Source organism: Notothenia coriiceps, unplaced genomic scaffold (genome assembly GCF_000735185.1).
Source record: "Notothenia coriiceps isolate Sejong01 unplaced genomic scaffold, NC01 NC01_scaffold00026613, whole genome shotgun sequence".
NCBI lineage: Eukaryota > Metazoa > Chordata > Actinopteri > Perciformes > Nototheniidae > Notothenia > Notothenia coriiceps.
Genome location: NW_011359314.1, coordinates 133515 through 143828, shown reverse-complemented (window position 1 = coordinate 143828; position 10314 = coordinate 133515). Strand labels below are relative to the sequence as shown.

At 39.6% G+C, this 10314-nt stretch overlaps 1 protein-coding gene across 1 annotated transcript in view; it reads left to right on the top strand.

Annotated features, from left to right (window-relative positions):
* The window catches only part of arap2 (ArfGAP with RhoGAP domain, ankyrin repeat and PH domain 2), a 110645-nt gene that overhangs the window by 49800 nt on the left and 50531 nt on the right, over positions 1-10314 (top strand). The window contains exons 11-13 of the mRNA XM_010784885.1: positions 3187-3386; positions 8297-8382; positions 8631-8813. Of these exons, the coding sequence (XP_010783187.1) occupies positions 3187-3386; positions 8297-8382; positions 8631-8813 (469 nt within the window). The remainder of the gene's footprint in view (positions 1-3186; positions 3387-8296; positions 8383-8630; positions 8814-10314) is intronic.

The window sequence follows — 10314 nt, the reverse complement described above, 5'->3', positions numbered from 1 at the left end:
TTTTTCTTTGGTTTTTCAGTTGAATTATAAAGTTCAGGGTAATCAACTGTTAAAAACATACTGTTAAAAAAAATGTCTCCAATAAATTGATGTTTTCAAAGTAAATGGATAATCGTTTTTGATAATCGTGATATCAATTATTGACCCAAATAGTCGAGATTATGATTTTCGCCATAATCGAGCAGCCCTACAAGAACATCAAAAAATCCACTTATCCATTTAAAAAATACAAGGTTTTGGTTTTAGGTGTCGGCCTGATTCTTGTCTTGGAGCTACTGGTTTTAGTCTTTATGCTATACTAAACTGATATAACCATCTCCTGGCTTATATTGAAGTATTCTTCATATGTGTGGAGCACTCTGAGCCTATAGCTTTAATAACCATATCATTACAATGGAGCAGCTTCTTTTAACATGAGAGCTCTATGACAGGGCAGAGTATAATGGTGGCCTGTAGCCTGTTGTTGTGATGGAAATATTAAAACAATACGTGAATGCTTGAAATATTATATTTTAGTTTTTTTAAATAGCCTCTCACATGGGCGGTGTAGTCTTTGCGGTGTGTTCAAATGCAACTTTTTGGCCAAGACGCAGGCAACGTAGGGCCACGCAACATCCCAGTCACCACTGCTCCTTTGCTGTCGTTCAGTGTGTCTAAGCTTTAAACATTAACTACACTTATAGCCGGAGAAAAGGCAACAATGTCAGTTGTTACTTTACTCCACTGCTAGAATTCCCAAATAATTCTTCACTCTGTATTCCTCTTCTCCACCTGTTGACCTTGTAAACTGTAGTTTAGTTTGCCCCGTCACCTGAGACCAGCCTTCGCTTCATATCTAAAACTCTGCGGCTCGGGGAACCTCCACATACTCTCGCCTCTCTTTGCTCCTCTGTGGTTTTGGAGGCCGTGCTGCAGTTCATCTGTGGATGTGAGCAGTCCTCTCTTTAGACGGGGCCCGGGGCCGAGAGCGATGGGCTCCCAACGTCTGAACCCAATCAACCTATCGATCTTTGTCGGGGTACTTGGGCGAGGCGGTGCACATCCTCTGCTTCGGGCACAAGCTTCCCCCTCCCCATCGTCTCCTTTCCCTTCCTTATCCTCAGTCTTACTTTTATACCAGTCGTCCGGTTGCCATGGAGACCAGTGGTCCCATTTCTCCTTCCTAAGTGCTTCTTTCGGTCAAGCTAAAACTCTCCTATTTCCTCTCAGTATTATATGCCTGTCCATCTTGCTGTCTGTCTTCGTCTCTTATCCCCACACATACGCACAGATACGTACAGTTACATACGCTTATCGTACCCTTATGTAATTCTGAGTTACTCGCTACAACTTTTCCAACTTCTACTCATCACTTTCTCCATCAGAAACCCGTTCTTTCTGTCTCTGCCAGCTATCTGTATAAGTGCTTGTTAGACAGAATATTACATCATTAATCTGTGTATGTGTGTGTGTGTGGATGGATTGAGAGGCAAGTGAGTATTCTGAAAGACGGCCAATTTGGGAGCTATGACAGTTAAGCCATTAACTGTATGAGTGGGTTGTGTGCATATTTATTACACATCATATCAAATGAAATATGGATGGTTTGACCCTCCTGGTTTCATCAGTTTAATGAAAAGATAAGATTCAGCCAATTTGACTCAAACTTGCTCTTGCAAAAGACACTTTATGGCAAAAAGTATTTGGAAACCAGACTGCCTCTACTTTCCTTGGAAGGCTTATTGAATGCTTGGCAGGACTGATTTTTCTTCCATTCAGCCACATTAGTGCAGTTAGGAAATGATGTTGGGCAATATAAGAGCCGGCTCGCTCTCAAAGTTCTTCTTCATTCCTAAAAGTGTTGAATGGGGTTTAGATCAGGGCTGAGGTCCAGATTATCCTAAAGTTTGTGTACACGCATTGGAGTTTACTTTCTGCAGAACATTTGTTTTTTTAATCGAGGTAAAGAATTAGAAAAACCTGGTTTCCAGTCAAAATTCTCCCAGATAAAATAAATGTCTTAGATATGCATAGTATAAGTATTTCTCATTTTATATGAAAACGTATGCATTACAAAGACTTGACACGTGATACGTTGTTAATACAGTAGTACAGACCACTGTCAAGGATTTATTGACCGTTGCTAAGGAGGATCAAGAAAGAGAAAGTAAAAGAGGGTGAAACGGACGTCAGATAAACCACCAGAATAAGGCAGAGAGGAAGAAATACGATCATTTTTAAGTAAATAAAATCATTTCAATTAATATTGGGAATCGATTCCTTAGTTTGTTTAGTATATGGCTGTGTAATAAGCGGGATAATGTGCAGCGACTTGGTCCTTATGGGGAAAAGTCGGGTTTTCTTTTCCCCAGAATGACCGCCTCGCTGCACATTATCCCTTACTCAACACACTATACTTATGACAGCACAAAAGCTGGTAGAAAGAAAACCTGTAACATAAATTTACAATCATTTCCTAACCTGGAAAGTTTTGATATTAGCATATCAGTTAAGGCTGGCTCCGTTAAGGATATACTGCTTCAAAAAAACGGGTGTTGAAAATAAAAATGTAAAATAAAATAATTTTAGGATATTTTAAACTATAATGAGATGATTATGTTTTCCCTGACTATAATGTCAGTTACTACTAAGCCGTTTGCAACTTCAATCACTTTGAAAAAAAAAATCGCACGTATTGTTTAAAAATGTCAATCATTCTCAAAACCACAGGCTTCAGGCGTCCATCATCCGCTTCACTGTCAAACACTACAATCTTAGAGCTCTCATGTTATTCCACCGGCTCCCATGTAATTATGTGGAAAGTTCTCAATGCATTTCCTAAAGGAAGAACAGTGGTAAACTCTGTATATCGACGCTGTATGTCTTTGTCCATCACCATTTCTTAACCTTGTTATTAGAGAAATAATTTCCTGAAAATGCATCGAGCATTAACACTTTATAGATTTTTGGGGCAAGGTGAAACAAATTGATTTACCTGCCCTGCCCACTCCCCTATCAATTTCAGCAAATCTATTGCAATCACACATCGGCATACACACTCAGCAGACCCCCAAAAACTACTCCAAATACTACACACCCCCTAACACTGCCAAGCGATACTTTGCTGTTTAATTGCTCTCTCAAATCAAATCAATAACACTGAGGCATGTGTTGGGGTGGTGGGGCTAAAAAAATCAATCGTTGCAGCTTCACGGCCGAGTCAGAACTGGAGAAGGAGGAGTGGATTGAAGCGGTCCAGGAATCGATCGCCGAGACACTCTCCGACTATGAAGTGGCGGAGAAGATCTGGTTCAACGAGGCCAACAAGAGCTGCGCCGACTGTCGCGCCCTGCAGCCGGAGTGGGCCTCGGTCAACCTGGGCGTGGTCATCTGCAAGAAGTGTGCAGGTGAGGGATATATATGCTAATCTACTATTGCCTTCCTTCAACTCTCTGATGCAGAGTCCCCTGCTAGAAGCTGGCATACATTGGTCAAAAAGAACATACTGCACTCACAACCCCCCCATAAGTAAACATGAAGCACTTTGAATGTAAGCTAACAGGCTGTAAAAACAACTTTACTTGATCATTCTTAAATAACCAGCAAGACCAGTATATAAGGTTTGTAATGTAACTCTTAACTTATTTGGGTCAATAGTTTCCCTTTCATTATTTAGAAAGTTTTCCTGGAGAAATATGTTATTTAATACAAATATTTGAAAAACAGAGACAAAGTTCTGAGACTGGTGAGAACTTTTTTTAAATATATATATGTATTGGCATTTTGTTGATCCAACACAAGGCATGCGATATAAAAGACCTTCTTTCCTTCAAATATTTTGGTTAGAATTGAATTAATAGTGAACATTTTTTATTCAGTTATTAATTTCAAAAATAAATCTATTAAAGGTGGGGTAGGTAATTTTGGAGAAACCAGCTCGAGTGCGCTATAATTTGAAAATACACAGCCGGAAGGAATCTGCTACTTCCTTACAGAGCCCCTCCTCCAACACACACGAACGCGCACATGACCAATGAGGGCACGAGATAAGTTTGTGCACAGATGGAAGGCTGACAGGCAGGTAGGCCATCCAGTTACTTTAGCCGTCCGTCTCAAGTGATTGGTCGTGCTTTTTACAGTACTACGGCTTTTTTTTAAATGGATTTTCCTGTCAAAGCACTTAAGATATTCATTGCTATCGGGATGTTTAGAGCATTCCATGGAATATAACAAAAAGTGCATCTCGAGCCGGTTTCTCAAACTTACCTACCCCACCTTTAAGTATAGTGAGTAAAGGTAAACAGAGGAACAACATCGCGACCCTAAGCTGTATTTGAAAATGTTCTAACATGATTCCAAACCTTGGAGTAGAAAAAGCATCTTTAGCACTCAATCTTAATTGTTACAAATGGTCTGGTGTTTGTTTGTGTCTGCGTGAAAGTGTGCTCTGACCCAGAGGCTCTTTTGGAAGAAGTTCTCAGGTGATAAGCCACTTATGGGAGTTGGCGCCTGGCCTCTAGACTCTCTAATCTATTTGCCAATCCTGGATGGCTCAGATGAAATGACAACAAAGATTTAGACACGGGCAAGACCCTGAGGGATCCCAAACTGCCTCTTGACCCGCTAAACATGATTAGAGAAGGAGCAACCATGCCTGATGTCACTCTTCTATCCATTCCTCCCACCCCGTCCATATCTACCCTGGGCCACAGATTCCTCCCAGTTTCATACGTTTAAATGCATTTCCTGACCTCACCTCCGCAAAGCCCATGTAATTGGTACGCATTAGATATCCAACATCCCTTTTCAAACGCTCTTAAATGATTTCATTTGCTGGACTGTTTAATATTACATTTTGTCGACATGCTGGCTGAGAGAGGGGGAATATCTGCAACAAGGAAGCTGTCCTCAGACTCTGCTCTCCTGAAATTAGGTGGCGGCCCATTTGGAATACCAATGACTGCTCATGCTTTTAATTAGCGCTCCCATGTCATTGACAATAAAGAGAAAATCTGAAAGAGGGGAGAAGTAATGAGAGGGCTAATGGTAAAAATGATCCTAGATTGGCTTTCCAATTTTTATGCCAAGATGGAATTAATTTTAATAGTCTCAAGCTTCACCCTCTGATTTAGAGAAATTTCATTCATTTTTCTTTGTATGCTTGGACTTGAAAGACTGTTAACTTTTTTCAATTGCATGAAAAACGATAATTTGTGAATATTTAAAAAAAGAATCTCAACAACACAACCAAACAAAATCCTGGGTGAAAGTGTTGTTTCAAAACATTATTTGTAGCCAAGGCTAACTTGTGTTTTTTTTTTAATTACACCAGAAGATAAACACATTTCTAATCCGCTGCTGATTTGTGTTTTATCCAGTTTTCTTATTCGCTTCTATTAGAAAGAAAAATGTTTTCAACCTGCATTTTTTTAAATGATTACTGGTAAAGAAAACAAGTCTATTGTCTATGAAAAAATAACCCTAATTCTCACTTGATTAATCATCTACACTGTAAGTTAACATTTTCCTCTACGTGTTAATTGACTATACTATTCTTAAATAAAGTATAATGCACATTTTGTACATTATGATGCCATTTACATAAAAATAGATGATAAAGCAGGATATACTTTAGCACTTGGCTACCCTATGATCGACATGTAGCTTGTGTTTCCTCTCTTTTCCACCTTTTCACACAATCCAATCATACAAACCAGCGTATAGTGCTTTAAACCAAAGACTCAGAGGCCTTTCTCCCCACATGTAATTGCAACAAACTCAGGATGCAACTTGTAGACACGTCAGCTGGCAACAGTTCCCATGGTAACAGACAAATGCAGTGCTCATTGCTTCGCCTTGTTTCCTTTGACTCGTCATTGAGTGAGGGGAAAATGCCACACAAGTACACAGGGTTAGAAAAGCACTCCACGAACTGTCGCGGGGAACGTTTTTAATTGGGGGTGACATCCTGAGTGTGTTTCTTTAGTGATAGCTGCTGTGATGGGAATGCCCTTTTCTTTGTCTTGGTTTTTTTTGGTTCAATCAGAATGATGAATACATTTACAACTGGCTATTTATATGTAAAGATCTCACCATGTGCCCAGTGCAACGTGCGCATGAACATGCTTTTTTTTCAGCTTCATTACCCTTACACAAGTGAAAATGGTCCTGTGGAGCTGTAAGGCTCAGCGGATAGAGCAGGGGTGTCAAACTCAAGGCCCGGGGGCCAAATCCGGCCAGCGACTTCATTTTATGTGGCCCCGCAAGAGCTTGCAAAGAATATAATACGTTTATTATAAGGTTACATGCCGCTTTACAAAAGCACGTTGCCAATAAACTACATATCCCACAATGCATCTAATTTTGTGACATGCACACTGAAAGGACTTGCAATTATTTGCCCTAGACTTTTGCTTTCAGACGTAGTTAATTATGAAGTTATTACCCTATCCGATAATAATCCAATGCAGAGGCAATAATATAATACATTATTTTATATATGTTATATTTTTATATAGTCTTAAAGTTACATCCGGCCCTTTGAGTGCAACCATAATGCTAATGTGGCCCGCGATGAAATTTAGTTTGACACCCCTGGGATAGAGCGTGGCTGTGGAAATGCAGCAGGCGCCCAGAGTGACACATTTTCAGGCAAAAGTGACAGAATCTTCTTGTTGTTGTTTTTTTCTCAAGCTGGACTCAAGTGGTTTCAAAGACAGTTATCATTCCTCTCCTTTCAATGTGACTTTTGCGATTGACAAACCATTTTAAACTCAAGTCTGAACACACTAATGCATCCCCACTTAACTTTATCATTAACTTTTCCAACAAGATATTTGATAATAACCATAATGGAAGGAAATGTCTTCTATTTATATTCATAGGGACGATTCAATTGCAACTTTTATTAGAAAGTGAAAATATGTATTTTGGTAAAACATCCAGGATTATAGTGTCTCTCTCTTGACAGATTTTTTTTTTTTTTAAACCAGATGATTCCCTTTTAAACAAGCAGGTTGCAAATCCAACATTACTTATGTTAGACTGTGATTGTTCAAGTGTATAACTACCCCAGAAAATGCTGATGTAAGGGATAACTTAAGGGATAATTTAAGTATAATATGTTATACAATTGAAAGAACAGGGCTTATACATTACACATTCAAACATGTGGCTGGTATTTTTAGAAAAGTGTTCCTATACCTAATAATTAAAAACGGGACTGTTCTTTTGTAAATATTGGTAAGCATTTTTCTGATTACCATAACATCTCATGTGGCGTTCCACAGGGTGTAATACTTGGTCCGCTCATGTTTCTTTTCTAGATACATACATACATACATACACTGAGCTAAATGATATATCCACACAACTGTTAATTTTCATAGCTCTGCAGGAAATCTTCTACTGTCTTTTTGTCCTAATATATTCACTATTTGATCACATCAAGTCTGACCACAATGGGATTTGGTTTGGCATATTGGATAAAAAATCAGATCTGGGAGAAATTAGACCAGTCCATTAATTTTATGATTTGTTCTGCTGAGCATAGACATGATGAAGTATCAGTATTTCTAAAGTAGGTATAGTCAATCATAATCACTAGTTATCAAAGAGGATTTCCAAGACTCTCTTTTAATAACTCAGATGACAAATAATACCAAAATGTGTCAAGATGGCCTCCGACAGCTCAAGGCCCTACATTTCCATTCACAACTGCTCTACTTGAGCATAGAAGACTGTAATGAGATCATGCCAAAACTAAATCTAAAATGATATGCCTTTACACACAGGACAATAATTCACATTCACACATACAGCGTATTTCTGCTTAATGTATTATGCATGTCTACTGTCTTTGGCTATAAGCAACGCTAGAAGCCCCTCGTTCACCCAAATAAACAGGCCGACCCACAAACACAATGAATTACTCATGATTCATTAGCAATTAATGGCCTTCGTTCTGTGCTTTCATTTCCAATTAGGAGTGCTGAGGGGACTAAATATGTCTGTTGTGAGTGAGCGAATGAGCTTCCAGTCATGCTCGGTTTCTCGGTCTTGTAACTGCCTGTTTATTGTTTATTCCACCACTGACATGTGGTCTATGTTTGTACGAACACTATGGAGATTTCTCTGCATACTTGAACATGTTGATTTTTAGTTTTTCTGTGTGCACTTTTCAGGAACTAAAAGCCATGCATTTTGGAATATATCTAATTGAGGTTTTATACACCCAAAGGTTATTTGCTTTTCTGAGCTTATGTTCTTTTTTGTTGTATCTGTGAACTCACAAAGGGTGTTTCTTTCTGTGTATCAGGGCAGCACCGCTCCCTTGGACCAAGTATATCCAAAGTTCGAAGCTTGAAGTTGGACAGCAGCATCTGGAGCAATGAGCTGGTGGAGGTACTTATCAGCAAAAGCAATATTCCTCCTCTCAACCCTTTTTAACAACAGAATCCAATTGCCTTTCAATTAGAATGGTGTTTCAACATAACCTACTTTTTCAAAGCTTCAAAGGCCACATAAGTTAAAGTCAAATACAAATTAACACATTGTGTTGCCAAGGCAAACTTGTCTCATTAGGGCTTGGCAAATGTTTATTTTAAACCCTTATTCTCACCTGCGTTTGTCCTGTCACCCTTTTTCTTTAGCTCTTCCTTGAGGTGGGGAACAAGAATGCTAACAGTTTCTGGGCTGCTAATCTTCCCCTGGAGGAGGAACTCTACAGCGGGGCTTCGGCCGAGCAGCGCGCCACGTTCATCCGCAGGAAGTACAGGGAGAGGAAGTACCGGAGGGTCCTGGAGGGCTTTAATGATCTGGAGCAGCTCACCCAGGTACACACTTCATAAACACACTTCAAATGAAAATCGAAACTAGCCATTTTTCTGATAATACGTTGAGGTATATACATTTTTTGAACTCGAAAAAAACACCTAGTAGATAATCCTGTTTTTTTTTGTTTTTTTTACTGTCTATTAGCATTTTGTTTTTACCGGAAGTTGACTAGGGAGCAGGAAAACTACTTTGCCTTTGAGCTCTTCATACCATATGCTAAACTTGTTTTCTCCTCCACTACACCAGCACAGTGTTGCACCTGTGCATGTCTTTTCTGTCTTTCTCTGTGAACACGCAGAGCAAGTACAGTAGATCCACAACTTCCCAACTCCCATGACTGCCGTGACAAGTGATACTTAACATTGAGGTTGGGGTTAGTGTTGCATTGACTGTGTTTTTAAGTGTTGCCTCAGACACACTGACTTCATCACTGTGCCAGAAACACTTTATTTTTGAGTGCTGCACTCTCTACCTGGAAGTTGTACTGCATTATAAGAAGAAATTGAATCCATTCAATGTTTGTTTCCAATGGGAAAAGGATAAGGATGTTAAAGCTTGTATTCATTGTTCCTTTTTGTTTGAGTTGGTTTGAGCTAATCGCTTTTTTCACATTGTACTTTTAGTTTAGAATATACTTTTGAATCTGGAAAGGATGTTTTTTTTTACCACAGTTGGCAGATGTGATACCTTCATAGTGTAATATTTCCATTTAAGACTTTGAATGTACTTTTTCCATCTCTTGTTACCAAATAATATTTTCCATTTGCAACCAGTCAAAGTGAACCCAAAGTTCAAAACCTTTCAGTCATAACCAGCCATACACAATATCTCCATCTGTACTTCTAGGAAGCGTAGTACATGGTAAACTCCATTACCAAAATCCAGCTAACCTAAAAAAGGACATATTTTCATGACCTTTTGACCATCAGTAAAACAGAGATACATGTCTGAAAATGCCAAAAGCACCGTCTGAACGATGTTGCTAAGGCCTTCTCCTCCAGTTTGTGGTTGTGTTTTTATTGCTGTTCTTTGGCATCCTTTAAAAGAGAGGCTCTTAAAAGCACGACTGAGCTAAGTTTCCACCAGCGTCAGCATTTACGCAAATCAGCCCCCTTTGTATTGTTTTCTCGGGTAGAAAGAGAGGGATGGAGATGTAGAGAGAAAAAGGGAATGAAGGGAGAAGGGGGGAGAAGTGTGGAAGAAATATACTCGCTAGCTAAGTAGAAAAGTGGATTAGGATCCACAACAGAAACGCTTGGGTTGGTTTTATTGCGGCTTTGCTGGCCTTTGCGTGGGTGGGAGTGTGTGTAGCGTACACGCGTGTGAACATGTGAGCTGCACCACTAAGGATGTGTGAAGTGGCTGTTATAGGGGGAGTGTTTTGCAGGAGAGAACGTACGACTGACAGGGAGAGGGTGGCTGTCTAAAAGCGTTCGGCCATTGGAGGTGTGTGTGTGTGTGTGTGTGTGTGTGTGTGTGTGTGTGTGTGTGTGTGCCTGT